General features: G+C 43.1%; 1 protein-coding gene across 6 annotated transcripts in view; it reads right to left on the bottom strand.

Moving 5' to 3' along the window:
* SPON1 (spondin 1) overlaps positions 1–18,521 on the bottom strand; it is a 261,400-nt gene that overhangs the window by 148,724 nt on the left and 94,155 nt on the right. For all 6 annotated transcript variants that reach the window (XM_023239596.2, XM_045038988.1, XM_045038989.1 and 3 more), the window contains exon 4: positions 4,105–4,178. In XM_023239596.2, coding sequence (XP_023095364.1) covers positions 4,105–4,178 — 74 coding nt within the window. The remainder of the gene's footprint in view (positions 1–4,104; positions 4,179–18,521) is intronic.

The following is an 18,521-nucleotide window of genomic DNA, read 5'->3' as shown; positions in this document are numbered from 1 at the left end:
ACTGTTAGGTAACCAGCCCAAGGTCACAGGGATAGGAGGTGTTTCAGGCAGAACCGGAGCTCAGGTCTTTTGGAGTCCAGAGCCCATGCTCTTAATCTTTGTACTGTATCACTCCCGGAAGGACCTTCTGCTGGACATGTCTGCGTAAGTTATCAATGAGTGTGTGTGTGTGTGTGTGTGTGTGTGTGTGTGTGTGTGTGTGTGTTTCTCTTTATGCTTTTTCAAGTAAAGAAGCGTGCATTTAAAAAATGACCTGCCTTTATAGCTTCAGGATTTCTAAACAGCAGCAAAGAAGAGGTCTGAAACCACCCAAAATAGAAATCACTGTTTGGCTATTTTTGTTTGGAAGAGGGCAGTGCATTGTCTGTGCTTAGGAGCAGACTCTCCATTGCTTAATGCACATGAAACCTAGGTACGATTCCTAGGTGAGCCAGTTTGATAGTTAAGGGACAATTTTTATTGCATACATTTCCAGAAAGGTAGCATAAATTAGTAACTCCTAAAGACTTTTTCTTTTTACATTTCCATTATTATGACCAACTATGTTGTAAAAAAACTAAATTTAGTTTTGAAAAAGGGATTCCAAGCTAAGAGATAGATGCTGGGGTTATAATTGTAGCTACCAGGCACTATTAAATGAGGGAGCAATCTCTCAAAAGACCAAAATAAGGCCAAAGGGTAGCTTTACCTGATCAAAAGGGCTTTCAGATATAGACTGTATAGTAAACTTAAAGATATATCCAAGAGTTCAGGGGAATACACTCATAATAAATCTCTTGGAGTTCCAAAGGAAAATTAGCTTCCATTTAAAAAAATAAAGTTTGGGGGCGCCTGGGTGGCTCAGTCGGTTGGGCGGCCGACTTCGGCTCAGGTCATGATCTCGCGGTCTGTGAGTTCGAGCCCCGCGTCGGGCTCTGTGCTGACAGCTTGGAGCCTGGAGCCTGTTTCGGATTCTGTGTCTCCCTCTCTCTGACCCTCCCCCATTCATGCTCTGTCTCTCTCTATCTCAAGGATGGATAAACGTTAAAAAAAATAAAATAAAAAAAAATAAAGTTTGGGGTGCCTGGGTGGCTCAGTTGGTTGGGCATCTGACTTTGGTTCAGGTTGTGATCTTGCAGCTCATGGGTTCGAGCCCCCGTTGGGCTCTGTGCTGACAGCTTGAAGCCTGGAGCCTGCTTTGGATTCTGTGTCTCCTCTCTCTCTGCCTCTCCCCTGCTCACGCTCTGTCTCTGTCTCTGTCTCTGTCTCTGTCTTTCTCTCTCTCTGCCTCTCAAAAATAAACATTAAACAATTAAAAAAAATAAATTTCTAAGTTTGAAACTAAAAACAGACATACTGTTTCCTATGAGGAAAAGCCAATTGAAAATGAACCGGGTTTTCAAAGGGCAGTGAGAACAAGCGTCAACTCACCCCTCTTCTGCTAACCACAGCCAGCCTCACCCAATATCGATGACTTCCTGCCATGTTGACCTCCTGAGCTGCCCCCTCTCCCATTTCTACCCTCCATCCATCAGCCTCCTTTTTAGCTCTTCCCTTAGTCTGTCTTTTCTCCTTATCCCTTTTCTCCCAGTTTCCTCCCTTCTGTGAGTTCCCTCCCTGTCTCTCTCCATCGTTTGTGACATGGTATTAAAGTGAGCATGTGCATGCATGTGGTTATTATAGGTCACCTTTTTGAATATTTTATGTTTCTCTGTTCCTAATTGTAAGTAACTTAATGTTTTATGTTTCTTTTAAAAAATAATGATTGCCAGTGCCTTTTATCTTCGCTGTTGTTAATTTTCCCCCCATGGATGAACAGCTTCAACTGAGAAAAAATAACAGACACTAGTTTCTTTCCCCCCCTTCCTTGATGGATTTGATTTGACTTACCAAGCAAGAAAGAATGTAAAGACCTTAATGAAAGAGCTGGAGATAATTAAGTAGGCATACACAGTTAAGAGAAATCCCTTTGCTCTCTGCTTATAAATTAAAGACTTTCTTAATGTGATCTGCTTTGCTAATTGTTGGATTTCCTCATAGGTCTGCTGCCTCAGGTGGGGTCGGGGGGGGGGGGGGATTGTCCACAACTGCATGTAATGATCCTTCAGCCCAGGGTCTGCGGGACCTTTATTTTTTGTCCACCAAGTTGCTGATGGAAAACGGTTTCTTTATACATATGCACGTTTCGTCATTTCGATAGGATTTCTGCTTCGGAAGTGATAACCAATAGAGACTTGCACACCATTGGATTGACACTGTAACTGCAGAACTTAGCATATTTGTATGGCTTCACACAACATCAGGGCTGAGGCTTTGGCAAGTGCACGGTAGTTAATGATTGCTGTCAGTATGCGAGGGTGACAGAGAAGTGTTTCCTAAGAACCCTCAATTCTGAGAAATAAGTCTGTCCTCTGAATGTCAAACTAACAAAATCATACCACAGTGGCTGTGATTAGCCATCTGTGGGTGTAGACCAAGAGGTGGCTTGTAAATGTGTGATTCAGAACACCCTAACTCTAACCCACAGGACCTTGGTGTCATCTCACAGAGACGGGGCAGGAATGGGATTGGTCCTTTATGAACCAAGGGACTTGACAGTCAAGGCGTCCTCTGTTCGGAAAAAGGCTGAGTAACCCTATGGACAATTAAATATGAAAAGGAAAGTCCCCAAAGCCGTGTGTGGAAATGTCCACCTGGAAGCTGACCAGGGACCTTGGGTTCCAGTTCTCTGGCCCCTATGACAGGTATGTCTCCACTGCAAAACATCCAATTCTATCCCTTTGCTTTTTTTCATGCTTTCTGAACCATCTTCCACATAGGACCTAGTTTCTGCTCTAGCTCATCCATAGGGAGCTATGCTTTGGTACACTTTGATCTACCAAAGGCAATAATGAATTGAGACACGGTCCCTTCAATGGAAAGGCAGTGGTTAAGAGCACTGGCTCTAAGGTCCAAACTCTGCCCTTGACCACTAGCTGTATGATTCTAAGTGAGCTTTTAAAACTTTTTGTGTCTCAGGCTTCTCATCTATAAAATGGGGATGATATATTTGTGCAGATCACATGAGCAAGGCATGTGAAGTGCTGAGAATAGTGCCCGGCATATAGCAAGCACTTGAAAAATATTAGCTATTATTATTATTATTTTCCCAGAATACCTTTATCAACCTTTCTTTTTCTTAGTAGCTTATGATTTGCCAGAATTTGAGAAAATTATTTCTTCGTAAAATGCCCATTGCTCTAGATGCAAATAAAAATTCTGCAAAAATGAATAGAAATGAGACAGTCAAGCTGTATAATCGTAGAACATTTTCTATTTTTATTTAGTTCTCTAATGACTTCTAAACACATTCAGATATTTAAGGTCTTAATTTTTTATGACAGATTAATAAACAAGCATCGGATACAGATAATAATAGCTAACACTTATATATATATAGCACTTACTATGTGCCAAAGACGCTGTGCTTATACACATATATTAAGTCAGATAACTAGGAAGGGCAGAGGCAGGATTCAAACCCAGGCTGGATAGGAATCCAGGCCTCTCCTCTGACCTCACCATCTACTTGATCTCTATGAACTTTGTTAGAATGCCTTCAACCCAAGGAGAGGGCATCAATAAGCTTTCAAATCAATGGACCATATCCTTGACTGTGGTAGAATCATAAGGTCAATGCTCCCTTGGCAACCCCATCTCCTGCTTGTCTTTCTTGGAGAAAATCCACCCCCCCCCATACTGCCCAGGTGCCACACAAGTTCTTCTAGAGATTATTCCAGAGAATCATTACAGGCATCTTAAAGGTACACAATTGTGCATTTCTTAATTAAATCCTGTGAATTATTCCAAGAAACCTCTTTAGAATAATCACTGTTTCACAAAAATAAGAAGACGACACCAATATAAGGTACATTATCTCCTACCCGGGGAATCAAGCTGAGTAATTAGAACTTAAGGCAGATCCAATTATCCACAGAACACAGCCAGATTAAAAATTAGCGCTACGTGAGGAAGCTGAACCTGGAGAAACTCAGAAAGCACAATCAGCTAATTCCTGCCCCTGGACGGTTGCACTGAATGAGCCACCTTGCGTTTACCTGGCCCTCCTCCACTTGCAGTTCTTACCTTGTTCACAGAGTTTCTTGGTCAGAGAGCCCTCATCTTGAAAATAAATGATGCGTTTCTGCACAATGCTGGCCCTGTTGGAAGAACAGCACAATGGTGAGGAGAGCAGGTTTGAGGCATGTCAGATCCTTGCCCGGCCACCTATGGCTGTGTGGCTTTGGGTGAGTCTCCCCAACTCTCTGTGCCTCAGTGTCTCCATTGAAAAATTGTCATTAATAATAATGCATACCTCGTGGGGTTGCTCTGAGAATGAAATCCCAAAAATGCATGTCAGGAGCACAGAACATACTTAGAAGCCACTCCATAAATGTTAGTTATTGTGTTGTCAGTGGTGGTGCTAATATTAAAAGAACTAATGGCATTTTCAGTAACTTTTCTCAATGGCTCATTTTATTCTAGTTTTGTATCAAATGATGGAAGCCATTTATAGATCAACCAAATTCAAATCAGAAAAGCATGTCAAATCCCTTTCCTGAAGGGGAAAAAAAAGAATTTAAAAATATATTTTGATGTGTTCCGAAAATGTCATTCTCTATCTTTCCTGAAAGTCTAGACGACACTGTCTCCTACATTCTGAACAAAGACAATTTCAGCTGTTACATTTCTCTCTTAAACATGTCAAACACAGGATCTTAGAATTTGGAAAGAATATCTGGAGGTTGAAAAATTACTTGTGGCCAGTACGTATTTTCTCCTTAACCTAGGACTGCATAGACATACTACTTCTCCTTTAACCCACTCTGCTGTATATTTTCAGCTGGCCGTGCAGACGTCGAATCCTGAAACGCAGCGTCCCTGTAACGTGAAGTCTACGATACTTAACGATGAAACAGTGCCAGTGGGTCTTGGCCCTTTGTACTGATTTTCTTCAGAAACGCTACTCAATCAAAACGTAATTTTTTTACTTTGATTTGCCCTACTTAACAGAGAAAGGGATCATCAGCTCCACTACAGCAAGGCACACTGAGGGAGTGATACAGTCACATGATCTGCCTATGTCACGTGATCGCAGAGCCAGGCATGGGCCCCTGTATGCATGGCTCTGCAGAGTAGGGAGGCGGTTTTCTCGACGGCATGGGCCTAGGCCAAGATTACTTTCCAAAGAAACATCTACTCTACACCCGGTCTTGCACAAAAGAATAAAATTCAGAGCAGCCTACATATGTCTTTTATAGCCTTTCCTTACCCAAGAGAGACAAGATGTTGAAATAAATGAATGAAATCTGCTTCCCGTCTCCGCAAAGCTACTTTGATCATTTATCCATTCTGTTGACCATCAAGCAGCAAGTTTCCTCAGGCCAAGAAAACTCTCTTGAGAATACTCATCCCAAAGCCAAATAACAAAGTCTTTTGTTAGAGCATCCCACTATCTACCACTTTAGAGTGTACTTTCCACCAGGAAGTACCTCAGAGAACATTGTAAAGGGCAAGGGAAGTAGCCCAGGCCTGGCATTCTTGCTTCAGCTGAAGGCTTCATCCTCTTTCCTACCAAAGCAGCCTCCTCCCCCATTTGTCTTCCTGTTGTATTTATTGGTATATTTTCAACAGATAGTCGTTGGAGGCCTGCATGGTAGCCAGACACTGGCCAGGGACACGGTCATGAACAAGACAGGTGGGGCAGCTTCCCATTCTCAAAGTTGACAGCAGAGTGGAGAGAAAGCACGAGACAGCTAAATCTGCAGCTACGCATTTAACATGACCGCAATTGAGTGCTGAATGGAGAAGTCTCCAGGGTGTGGGAGAGTGTAATACAGGGGATCCCCACCAAGCCAGGAAAGATTCTCTGCAGAAAAGAAGGCTTAGATTGGAAAGAGTAGGAGGTCAATAGGGCAAGTGGGAGGAAGAAATAAAGGAGAGGACATCCTTTAAAGATCCTTGAGGTGGGAGGGTCATGGCTCATGACCAGTGGTAGGTCAGGGAGGTAGTGTGAGATGAGCCGGGGAGGTGCACAGGGCCACATCACCCCGTGTCTGCAGGGGGATGGCATTTTACACCAAGCTTGATGAGATGTCTTTGATAAGTGTCTTTGATAAGAGGAATGAGATAATCAGATGTGCTCTTTTAAAAAGAGCACTTGGGCCATAGAGTAAAAATGAGTTGGTATGTGGTTGCAGTGTAGAGTTCCCAAGCAAATTAAAATTTACTTCAATAAAATTCTCTTGCTAAAGTGGTTCGAAAACCCTTGATCTATAGAATAAAATACAAAATTGCCATTGTATTCAAGGCTTTTCACAAAATTTCCCCCAAACACCCCTCTGGCTTTGTTTGTTGCCATTTTGTATCATGGTCATTGGGTTTCAGAGTTTGAGAAGTTTATTCCCCTTGCCTGAACACCTCTTCTACTCTACTGGGCCCTTGCTGATGCTGTTTCCTTTCCCAGAATCTCCCCAAATATGCCTTTGCTAGCTAGCATCTGTAACAAATCCTTGGAATCTTCTCATAGGCAAAAGCCTATGATCATGCTTAGAAAAATTAAATCGCCCCAAATTTTCAAAAGTATCATTGTAAAAGTGTTGGGGGCCAGGAAGAGAAAATATGTATTTCCTACAAGATGTTTTCATTTCCGTCATGCCTTGTTTTATGAAGTCTACAACAGCTTACCCACTCTTTTTGATAATAGTTGTAATTTCTGAGTCCTTCCTATGTGCCAGTCACTGTGCTAGGGAGGCCTTTGATGTACATTACCTTATACATCTTATGTTTTGCATATATTACAGCTCTTCAAATTCCTTCCTTATTCAAAACCCTGGGTTGGATACATTTCTGAATTCAGAGTTTTTCAGGTATTACTAGAAAGTTAAGATGATAATATACCATTAACATCCCCATAATCAAACACATCAATTTTTCCGAAACAAAATGTAAGAAAATTCATAGTAAGAGAGAAAGTAAAAACTTTATATAGCCTCATGTCAGTTTTGGTCAAGTTTAGCAAACGTATCAAAATGCTCTTATTTTTAGAACAATTCAGTTGAGAATTTGTAGCCATTTTCTCCTTCACAGGTGAGGATGGCTGAGTGAAGAGGGGGTTAAGGAACATGTCCACAGTCTTGAAGTTTCCCCTGTCTACCTCCAAAGCTCATGGCCTGTGCTATACCCAGCATGGTTGTAAGGGATTAAAGATAATTACATATAAAAAGTACACTTGGCGTGTGAGTTGAAATGTATTATGAAATGAGGCCTGTTTCATCCATTTTAGCATCTCATGGAACATACCATGAAGAACTGAGACTTTGATGGCCTCCCTGGAGCCTGGGTCATGATCAGCTGAAGTTCTCCATGAAGACTGAGCATACATTTCCATGCCTATACGTGGCCAAACCTCTGTATCCTGCCCTTTGGATTTCAAACTCTGTGCAGATCAAATGTGGGATACAAGGCTTATTCTGATCTGGCCTCATCTTTATCTAATCCCTCCTGAGCACTCTGTCCAAGCCATATCCTATATTTGTCTTCAAAATCTCATGCCCCTGGGCCTCTGTCTATGGGACTCCTCAAGACACATGTGAGCACAGCACACACACACACACACACACACACACACACACACACACACACACACATTCAGTTACCCAGAACTCATACCCTACTAAGATTGGTTTCTTGACTGGCTGCTTGGTTGGGTGCTCTTCTATGAGAGCCATAGCCTCTTGAGTTTCTCCTACCACAGCACTTATTATTAACTTATACTGTAACTGCCTATTTACTTTTCTATCTCCTGTGCTAGTTTATAAGCTTCTTGAGAGCAGGAACTGTATCTTACTTCCATTGATGTTAGTATTGTTGCTGTACTGGAATTCAAGAAGGAACGGAGTTTGGGGAAAAGAAGAGAATTTGAGATTGAGTGATCTGTAGGGCATGATGGTGGTCTGTCTAGTGGGTAATTAGACATAGGGACCTGTGACTCAGGAGAGATGTGAGGGGTGGGGAGTAGGGGCATGTGAGTCACTGGGGCAGAAGTAAGAGGTGAAGCTTTTGAAGCGGCAGATGTCACCCAGGGAAAGTGTGCAGAGTGAGGAGAGGCAGGCTGAGCCCAGAATTCTGGAGAAAACCAATATTCACCTATAGGTATACCAACAGAGACCAGGATCCGGTACGCTTGGTTGCAGAAGATGTTTCTTTTTATTCCTCATTTGGTCAACTCCTGAGAGAATTTATATTCTGAGAAAATGCATTTCATTTTGAGTCTGTTCCCATCAAAAGTATAAAACTCAGCTGAGATTTATAAATCATATTATGATTCAGAAAAATAATAGCTTTACAAGATGAGAAAGCTGTTAGTAAGAATTCCCTTAGCATTTCAAAATGACAAATTTCTCCCATCCTGTGTTACAATTTGGCAGTCCCGTTGCATAGCATTTATACACTGATACACTGAATGCTCTCTTATCATGAGAGAGTGTGTTAAGGAAATCTAAATGAAATTTCTCAGCATGTTAGCTTCTCAAACTTTGGAATATTGAGGTTCTAAACAAGTTACTAATCATTTCAAAAGTTTTCTTTTAAACCTCAAGTGGTGGAACCATCCTGGATCTCTTGGATGCTTGACCCTTTTCTGTCTGCAGGTTTTATTCATTTGCTTTTCTTTCTCCTTGGGGAATTTTCCTATTGGGATAAAGTTAGAGTTTGCTAAATTGTGAGTATGCTCCCTGCTCTCACCAAAAAGAGACAGGGAGACACCAGAAACTGAAGGACTTGGGAGAAATCAGGCCAGGAAATGACTTAAAAATTCACATGGATCATCAGTGGCCAGATGGCTGCCTTATAGAGATAATTCACGTAAGGTCCTTAATACATGCGTATTACATGAAGTAAATATTCACAATGTGGTAGCCATTATGTTTCCTGTTGTTAAATCACCATCTCCTAACAAGGTGCCTGGCGCATAAAAGTACTTAATAAACAGGAGCCATGATTATGATTAACATTGGGTCTGTCTTGTTGGCTTGTGGAGGGAGGGGTGAGGGTGCTAGCTTGGTCAGCTGCTTCAGGCAGAGATAATGAATGGCCAAAATGAAACTCGGGTTTGTGGTCTCCAGACTAATTTTGCCCACTCTTCTCCCAATTCTAGGAAAATCCCTCTTACTGAACATTTCTTGGGGTGCCTAAAAACTTTGTCTATGATGGCAGGGATGTCTTTTCATAGAAGTGATCCAGTGTATAACGAGTAACACCACTTCCTTCTACCAAAGAAACGACAACTCTCCGGGAGCACCCAGAAATAAAATATTAGAGTCATAGTGATGGTAACACCCTCAGGAGCTGAGGCTATCTGCCTTATTTTACTTCACAAGAATGCCAACTACTAACCTGACCATGGTCTCATGTTAATCAGCAAATGCTTACAGAGGCGGGATGCATTCCATGATCCAGACTCTTTCCAATTTTTTATATGGCTTTAGGTGGATGTCAGGACATGGCGCTGTGTCCAAGACTTAACAGGCATCCTGGCAGCCCATCCTAACGTGCCCATGGGAGAAGAAAAGTGAAAGCTTATCTGGAGGGCTCTAGCTACAACGCACAAGAGAACTCCAATGCCGCCCAACCGTAAAGTCACAATCTGTGTTTGGGGTCATAAAACTGCAGACTCAGAGACTTGTAGTCATCTACCATTACTGCAACCAAGCAATGCTAGTAGTTGCCATGAGATTATTCCTGCTTAATTATCAATCACTCATAAAACATTTACTGAGGACTTATTTTGTGTCAGACACTTTGCTAGGAGCTGAAAATTCAAAGAGAATAAGAGACAGTGCCTTCCAGTAAAGAGATCCTAGTCCAGTGGGAGGAGAGAGAGACAAAAAAAGGAAACAGGAAATCAGTGTTGAGCGGGATGATGGAGGAGCCATGGGAAGCTGAAGAGCAGTGACTAACTTCTCCTTGGCAAAGCTCCAACAGGAGGCAATGATGGCGGCGCTGCAGGTCTGAATTAAGATCTGGGCAGTGGAAATAGACAATCTAAGAGACACGTTGTAGGAAAATTGGGTAACTTACTGGCTAACTTACTGGATCTGGGGCAGAAAGAGGAGGCTGAGTACAAGATATTTTATTTACTTTTTGTTTATGTAACAATTAAACACCCAACTCCTCCACAAGTATTAACTCACCCAATCCTCCCAACAACCCCATGACGTAGGCGCTAGTATTATCCCTGTGTTACAGACGAGAAAACCGACAGAGGGAGTTTGTGACACCCCATATACAAACCCCAGGGACTAGAGGGAGGGACATTGGTGCCAATGACTGAAACGAAAGACAGACGGGGCAAGGAGGAATTTTTTTTTGGTAATTTTTGGAATTTGTATTGAGATAACTGCACATCCACATTCAGTTATAAGAAATAATACAGAGAAATTGTACACTTGTACAATTTTCCCCAAAGGTAACGTTTTGTAAGAGCTCAGTATGTACAATGTTACAAAGAAGACGCTGACATTGGGACAATCCACCAGGCTTGAGTCTGGTAACAAAATGGCATAGTAGGGTTAATGAAGGGCCAGAACATGTCATTGTGTGCCTATGACAAACTGCCACACTCTAAGACAGAACACTCTCAAATGACTCTTAGAAAACACAGTATGTTAGAACCCCAAGTGGAGAATCGCCTATAAGTGCTATGGGGACTCTGGGGTAGCAGGCCATTTCTGGCTCAGATGAGGTGGGAGCAGAGGTGGAGTTGGAGGAATTATTGCTTAGGAATGAGGCCCATCAGAATAATTCCTTGGAAAGATAGCACAGAAGCTGAGCCTGTACCCAGGGACGGGCACTTTGCAGCAGTTAAAACGCACACCAAGAAAGAATCCTTGGCAGGTCCATCATCCGTGGTCCTTCTATACCTAACCCGGGGTGTCAGCTCCACACGGCTGCATGTGCACACGCAGCTGACGCCATGATCAGAATCCGGCTGAGAGGTCAGTTCAGGTCTTAACACGACTACGATCCATTCCCAACCTCGTATCATGATCCTTGGATTTCTCAAGCTCTTGATTCACATCGTCGAACAAAGTTATGTCTCCAAAGCCACAGTTTCGATTTTAACAAAAACTGGAGAAAACTATTTTTAAACACTCAGTTTATTTCTTCTCCGAATGACCCCATGACCCTGGGGATAACAAGCTTATCACGATTCCATTTTTCTCTTAGTACTGTCCAATTTCAGACCTAATCTTTATCATATGTCTTGTCGATACTATTACCCTAGTACTGCAAATTTTACCTTCCCCAAATCCAGGGGGAAATTAACAATGAGGAATTGATTTTCATAAGAGAGATGTGAAAAGATAAAAGTGGATTATGTTTCAAAAGAGCTAATTTAGATACAAGAGGCCTTAAAACCAGACAGACATTCATTCACTGGCGTTTTGTTTATCAGAGTAGGTACCACAAAGCTGTGTGAGGAGTTGGAGATACAAAGATGAATAAGGCCTAGTGTGATACGAAACAGTTACCAGCCTGATGAGAGAGGGAGAGAGACACATCGTCTGATGAGTCAGAATACTGCATAACAAGTACTAGAATCTACTCAATACCCATGTCTTCCATCCCCCATGATTTCATAACCCAGATTTTTTTTGGGGGGGGTCATACCAGGAAAGCCAATCATGACTGTCTTGTTCCCACTTTCCCAGCCTTCCTTGCAGCTGGGGAATTGGTGCATGTGACCCACATGTGACCTCATTTTTAGAAGCAGAGGTTTACACGATAGAGGGGAGACTATTTGAGAAAGTTGTGCTTTCCAGATGAAAAAAATTAATGACTTACCCTGGACTGTCCCTCTTTTTATTTTAAGTTTGTTTGTTTGTTTGTTTGTTTGTTTATTTATTTATTTATTGAGAGAGAGAGAGAGAGAGAGAGAGAGAGAGAGAGAGAGAGAGAGAGAATCCCAAGCAGGGTCTTCACAGTCAGCATGGAGCCGGATGTGGGGCTAGAACCCACAAACCCTGAGATCATGACCTGTGCCGAAATCTAGTCAGATGCTTAACGGACTGAGCCATCCAGGTGCCCCTGTCCCTCTTTTTTCAGCCTTGATTACAAACACAATGTGTTAAATAAAGCAGCCGTTTTGTGACCATGAGGAAAAGGCCAGGAAAAATCAGAGACACTGGTCCCGACATTGTTTAGCTATTGAAACAATACCAGTAGTCACCTACCTCTGGCCTTCTTGTTATTTAAAAAAAAAAAAAAATCGCTCCATCTGTTGACGTTATCATCAGTCAAGCTTCCTAGCGAACGCTGCTCTCAAAAGCATGCCTGACTGATGGGAAGTGGTATGGACACCACAGAGGGTCGCTCAAAAGGTGAGTCACAGCAGGTTCTGCCGACCCTACGTACCTGGCCAGGAGATGGCACTGGGGAGCCACTGGAGGACTCTGGGGGGAGCGGGGACAGGGCTGTTTTGATCCGAAGACTCTTTGAGAAAGACATTCTGGATTTGGTGGGTGGGAGAACATTCTGCTCTTTGCTGGGACCCTCCTGGGATGCCGGGGCCAGGCACCTGTTCACATTGTCTAGAAAGAGAGCAGGCAGGCCGGCAAGTATGACCCAGGCTGGAGACAGACGTGGCTGTAAAGGAAGCAGGGTGGGTGGGAATTTGATAGGAAAACACAGGAGAGTGAAATGTTCTTTCTTCTTCCTCCGGAGGAGGCCTGTACATGCCTGTAAGCTGGGGCTGAGGAAACAGTGGAAACCCTTAGGGGAATGTGCTAGATCACTGGCTGGAAATTTGTCATCTGTTGGAAAAATCTTCAATAAACTCACACAGACAAAATAAATAGGCTGCAGGGTGTATTCCCAGTTGTGGGGGCTCTGACAGGTAGGCCATTCTGAGTAGTGAACAGGATCATTTCTTATTTCCTAGAATTGTTTTAAACTGGACATTTTTTTTTCCAGCATATTTTGACCCTTTGTGGAATCCTCCCTCTGGCTTAACTTATGGCATTTCTTAACCGTGCAAAGAGATATACATCTAATTATTGAGCCTGGGGTGGAGATACTATCTCACAATATGTCTTTAGGCTAAAAATCTTTTTATCTTAAGAATACAGTGACATGGGGTTTCACGTTCCTGAAAATTCCTTTTTTTTTTTTTTTTTTTTTTTTGCAATCAGCCTTAGCATATTGTTCACAACATGATTATCAGTTCTTGGGGTGTTACCAGTCAAGGGACAACTGACAGTTGGGGTCATGTTTCTATAATACTGTTGAGCCCATGATTCTGCTGGATAATGTCTCATATGGTCAAGCTAATGGTCAGTGCCTAGCTGACTTTGCCCTCCAACTTCTTCACATCTATAAACCTTCAGAGGACTGTGAGCCCCTCTAGCCCTGGGACCATGCCTTACTCATCAGTACGTGCCTGGAAACTAGCAGAGGATCTTACCAAGGCTTTTTGAACTTGGGGTTTTTAATCTGGGGGTCTACAGACAGGTTTCAGGATGATGAAATTTTGTGTGATGTGCACAAGTGCATATTTCTGGTGAAGAGTTCACAGTTTTCTTCTGCTTCTCAAAGAGGTCCCTGACCTTGAAAAGCTTCAGAACCACTATTAGGTCTGAAATGAATGATAGCAGATATGTGAAAACGGCACATACGAAATGTCATTCCATTTAATAAAATCTCCAACTAAGATATATGCTCTTTGCTTTCTTTTTTTTTTTTTCTCTCTCTAAAGATGAAGGTTAAATTTTTATTCCAAGCACCCAAGGCTTCAACTGCTCTCTCTCCAGACTATGCTCTGATCCAAAATAGAACCTGTCGCGGCTGGAAAACAAGAAACAGAAGGGCAGCACCGCTCCTGGGGTTCTCTGGTGTTCCCTGCAGTCCTTGCCACTCGGCACAGGGCACGGACGTAATCCCATAGCCATCCCAGCCTCTAAGCTAGAGGAGCTATGCTGCCGCATCACAGACTCCCGCTCGGCCGGCTGACACAAGTCATTGCCTCCTAGAGTTGGTCCTTCTCTGCCATGGCCTCAGCCGCCTCCCCTTTCTGTGGATTCCTGTAAGCCAGGACTGGCAGCACTGTCCTCTCAAATGTAAGGAGACAATGCAGGTGACAGAGCAAGGGCCTCACGCACAGGCAGCCTGCCATCCTTTGCGTTCCTCAGAGGGCCTCCCTTGTCACACCGGATTTTCTGCTGTGGAAATGCGAGCTGCGTGTGTAGCACCAGACCTGTGGGTTGGGAGATTCTCCTTCCTCTAGGCTGGGCTAGGGACTGTGGGGAGGGTGGTTATGCTTCCTAGCTAGGGATTCATCGTCCATGAGTGGGTTTCAGAAGATTCCTAAATCCCTGAAAAAACTGTATGCAAGATTGTAAGTACCTGCCTTGTTTCTGGGGGAGAGATTCTACACGAAGCACTGCTCTAAATTTCGGAGTCATGATTTTCATGCCTGTTAGTACCCACCTGAGTCCTACCTCCCTCTCCGCCCGAGGAAGGAAGGACACACATGGACAATTAAATGAGTGACTCCCTGTACAATTGCTGCAGTAACCTAACAGGTCTCCTCTCCTTGTCAACCCACCCAACTTACCTACGTTCTGCCAGGGAATTAACTGTCACCTCCAGCACATCATCACCTCCTTTCACAGACTATTAGGCAGCCATGGCACCATGGTTCTAATGATCTCATCTCCCACCTCCGCCCTGCCCCGCTCCACCCCAGCACAGGGTCTGGCACATAGCAGGTCCTCTCTAAACAAAGGCGCCTCTTTCATTTATAGATCACAGTCCAAACTCTTGGCTAAATGTCCACAGTCCTGAACACCAGGACGCAAGCTGCCTTTGACGTCTGAGCCACCCCATGCCCCGCCACCCCTACTCTCTCCCTGACTCTTCTTAGCTGCTTGAACTCAACCCTGCCTTTTCACTGGGTACAGAATGTGTGTCACACGACTCCTCCTGGCGTCTGCCCATGCTAGTTGATAGGCCAAGAATGCACTCCCACCCCCTCTCTGTCTAATCACACCCCCCCTCATCTGTCACCATCTCACTGTCACCTCAGAGTCTCATTGACCAGGACTGTCAGAAGCAACCTCCTCTGGGTTTCTAGAATACCATTGATCTTCCTCGTTCATTTGGCATTTGGGCACTGGACACTCAATGTTTGCCTAAACTTGAACGCCTTGTATTACCATTTAAGTTATTGTGTGTTTATGTTTTGTGCCTCTGACTGAATTCTGAGCTTTCTCAGGGAAGGGACCTTGCTGTACCCTGTGGGTCCCTCTAGCACTGAGCTCGGTGTCTTTCATGCAAAAAACACTGAAGGTGTGGTGATGTGATTTGTTTTCATATACTGACTTTACCCATAAGTCAACTCTTTTATATTCAACATGTAGTGTTGAGTGTCTACCATATGTCCATGATCTGGCAAGACGTATAAAGTCCTTTGTATTAGCAGTGCCACCCAGAGCGCTGGGTGAACGGCAAACAGTGACTGGTCTGAGTCACGAAATGTTTCCCACTGCACAAAGGCCAGTTAAGTCGGCTTTGCTTTGTTCAAGCCAGGCAGTTTGGCTGATGGCAACCATTGTTCTCCAAAGGAACCATTCGGGTTGAATTCAAAATCCCTTCACAATGTTGGGAATCAGCAGGATGATGGTATGTCTGCCAGGAGGAAGTTAAACCAGGGACAGAGCTTTCTTTATGGAACAGACCATTGCTGATTGCACTGTGCCTTCCACTCTGTTCATCCTTTGAGTCGACTTTTCAAAAAAAGACACCCAGAGGCCTTACATTTTTGACTCACTCCAGATTTGTCCCATGTTTCTCCTTTCCAACACTGTGCAGCACTCTCATAGCATCTGACCTCATTCTTATGTCATATGAGCTCATCAGAAGTATGACATAGTCACACTGGACCCCCATAGGGCTCTAGAGCAACATGAGACCACACATAGACCACAAAATCTGGGCATGATTTGTCCTGTTTTCTACCCTTACTCATTGAAAATGCTTTCAGAGATAAGTGAAGGAAGGCAAGGCAAGGCAAGGCAAGGCAAGGCAAGGCGGAGAGAAGGAAGGAAGAAAGCCAGCCAAGAGCTCTATTTTTCTGAAAAATAATGTGGAAGAGAAATGATGGGACCTCATTTTAATGCACAGAAGAATGCAAGTGACAAATTCTTTTTTTAAAAATACACGGTAAATTTAAAAAATTTTTCACTAACTCTTGAGATGGGGGACTTAAGAGGGAGCCTCTTACCCATGTTAAACAAGGTACTGCAAATCTTTTTTTCCTCAAGTAGGCAAAGAATCAATTAAAACCCCCAAAATCAATAAAAATATCTATCCTAAAGGTGGAACTGTAACCACATTTATACATTATGTATCTCAGAGAGATGAGGAAGTTTAGCTTGAGAGCATATGTCCCTGAGAAATGCTTAGAACCTCCACAAAGTAGGGACAGAAGTCACAGTGGAGACAGAGAGGAAGAGAGGGAGAGGAAGGCTTCAATTTCCTCATCTCTATCAGGGAACAGGAGTAAAACAAGATGGCCCTCATCTCCAGAGGACGCCCCTAAAGCTGGACCCTCACAGTGTGGTAAACCCAAAGATCAAACTTGTTCCAGGGTCTGTGTCCTGATGGTCAGTGCTTTGTTTTGTGTTTGCAAGTGGATAAGTTTGTGCCATCAGGTTGTGATGTACATTTCCCTATTTTTCTGGATGGCTCCATGTTGATGATATTTCTGATGTAAATATCAGAAGATACAGTTCAAGAAAATGAACTAGCAGAATCCTTATCCTAGAAGGATGTTCGGTAATGATCTTCCAGTAATGATGCTTTGCACTGTATTTAACCCCACTGCATCCAAATGCGTTGACATGCATCATATTTCTTTGGATTGACATAGCTGGTCCTGAAGATCTATAATTCAGCTTCCTGCTGACTGGATTCTTATCCATTCAAGTTGCCCTGGAGATGACCAGCAGTCCCTCATGGCCAGAGGTCTAATGTCACTGGCCCAGTTTTGGAAGATATCGTACTGAATTGTTAGTAGACAAAGCTAATAAATCCTGGCTTTCCATGTGTCTGGTACCCTCCTTAAGAAGGCCACACTAGTTCTTTGGTTAATAAATTGTTATCATTTGTGTCACATGTTTTGGGAAATCAATTAACTGCAACTGATTGGGGATCCATACATGAACCAAAGACAACCAGAGATGGTTTGGACATGAGGGATGCTAGCAACTTCAGAGCTGTTTTCCTGCTAACTCTGTCTGGTAGGACTTTTGCATATTGAATGGTACAAACTGGCCTCCTCCTTGGATTATCTTTTGAGGAAAAAACAAAAAAATGTCAGACAAATTAAGAGAAGACGGGTCAACGACATAGGCCATGGATAATTGTTTAGAGCACTTTCCTGCTCTTTTCTGGAGCCCATGGCAGAATCCCATGGTGACCCAGTACAACCATAGCTGATGTGATGATGTGATCTGCCACGCTGTCCCAGACACTCATGTATCTGTGTGAGAAGTTTCTAGCACTGAAGGTCAGCTGTGCAGGAGAAATACTGCACGGAAGGCTGCAGTGAGCAACATCTCCATTTGGATCCTGTTGTGCTCTTTTGGTTGTTGTTGTTGTCAGGGCTCATCAGCATAAAAATGAAGTTGTTTTGACTTACTACTGTCTCCCTGCTATCAGAAAACTGTTATTAGGAAAATCGCATTAATTAGCAGCAGCTGAGGGGAGGACCAGCTATTTTGGAGCCGCAGCTGCAAGTCTCTTGCAATCTGACTGTTGCCTAAATTTTAACAATTAACGGAATAAATAGTCTCTGAATGTATTTCATCATGTTAATTTTGTTTTCCTCTATTTGTATTCCTGTTTAGGAGTGGCAGTTAATCTGCATTAAACACTCTGATACCATTAGCATCATTAAAGCATATCCTCAGCTATCCTATTCCTCTGTGATTTACTGCGAGTGAAGTTTAATGATAATTTTTTAAACTTTATGTAGGAAAATGAATAATTAATTAAAATTTACCCCAAAGTTTGGCCTATTAGCCAAAATATTTGATTATTCTAAAAATCTTATTTTAACGGGGCGCCTGGGTGGCACAGTCGGTTAAGCGTCCGACTTCAGCCAGGTCACGATCTCGCGGTCCGTGAGTTCGAGCCCCGCGTCAGGCTCTGGGCTGATGGCTCAGAGCCTGGAGCCTGTTTCCGATTCTGTGTCTCCCTCTCTCTCTGCCCCTCCCCCGTTCATGCTCTGTCTCTCTCTGTCCCAAAAATAAATAAACGTTGAAAAAAAAATTTTTTTTTTAAATAAAAAAAATAAAAATCTTATTTTATGGCCATGTTGGGTTACAAAACTGGATGGATGAATGAATGGATGGATAGAAGGAAGGAAAGACAAATGGAAAGAATGATAAATAGAACAGCAGACACACGTATACATACATACATACATACACACATACATA

Source organism: Felis catus, chromosome D1 (assembly GCF_018350175.1).
Source record: "Felis catus isolate Fca126 chromosome D1, F.catus_Fca126_mat1.0, whole genome shotgun sequence".
In the NCBI taxonomy this organism is placed as follows: Eukaryota; Metazoa; Chordata; class Mammalia; order Carnivora; family Felidae; genus Felis; species Felis catus.
Note: the sequence above shows the minus strand (reverse complement) of the source record. Positions and strands in the feature narration are given on the sequence as shown.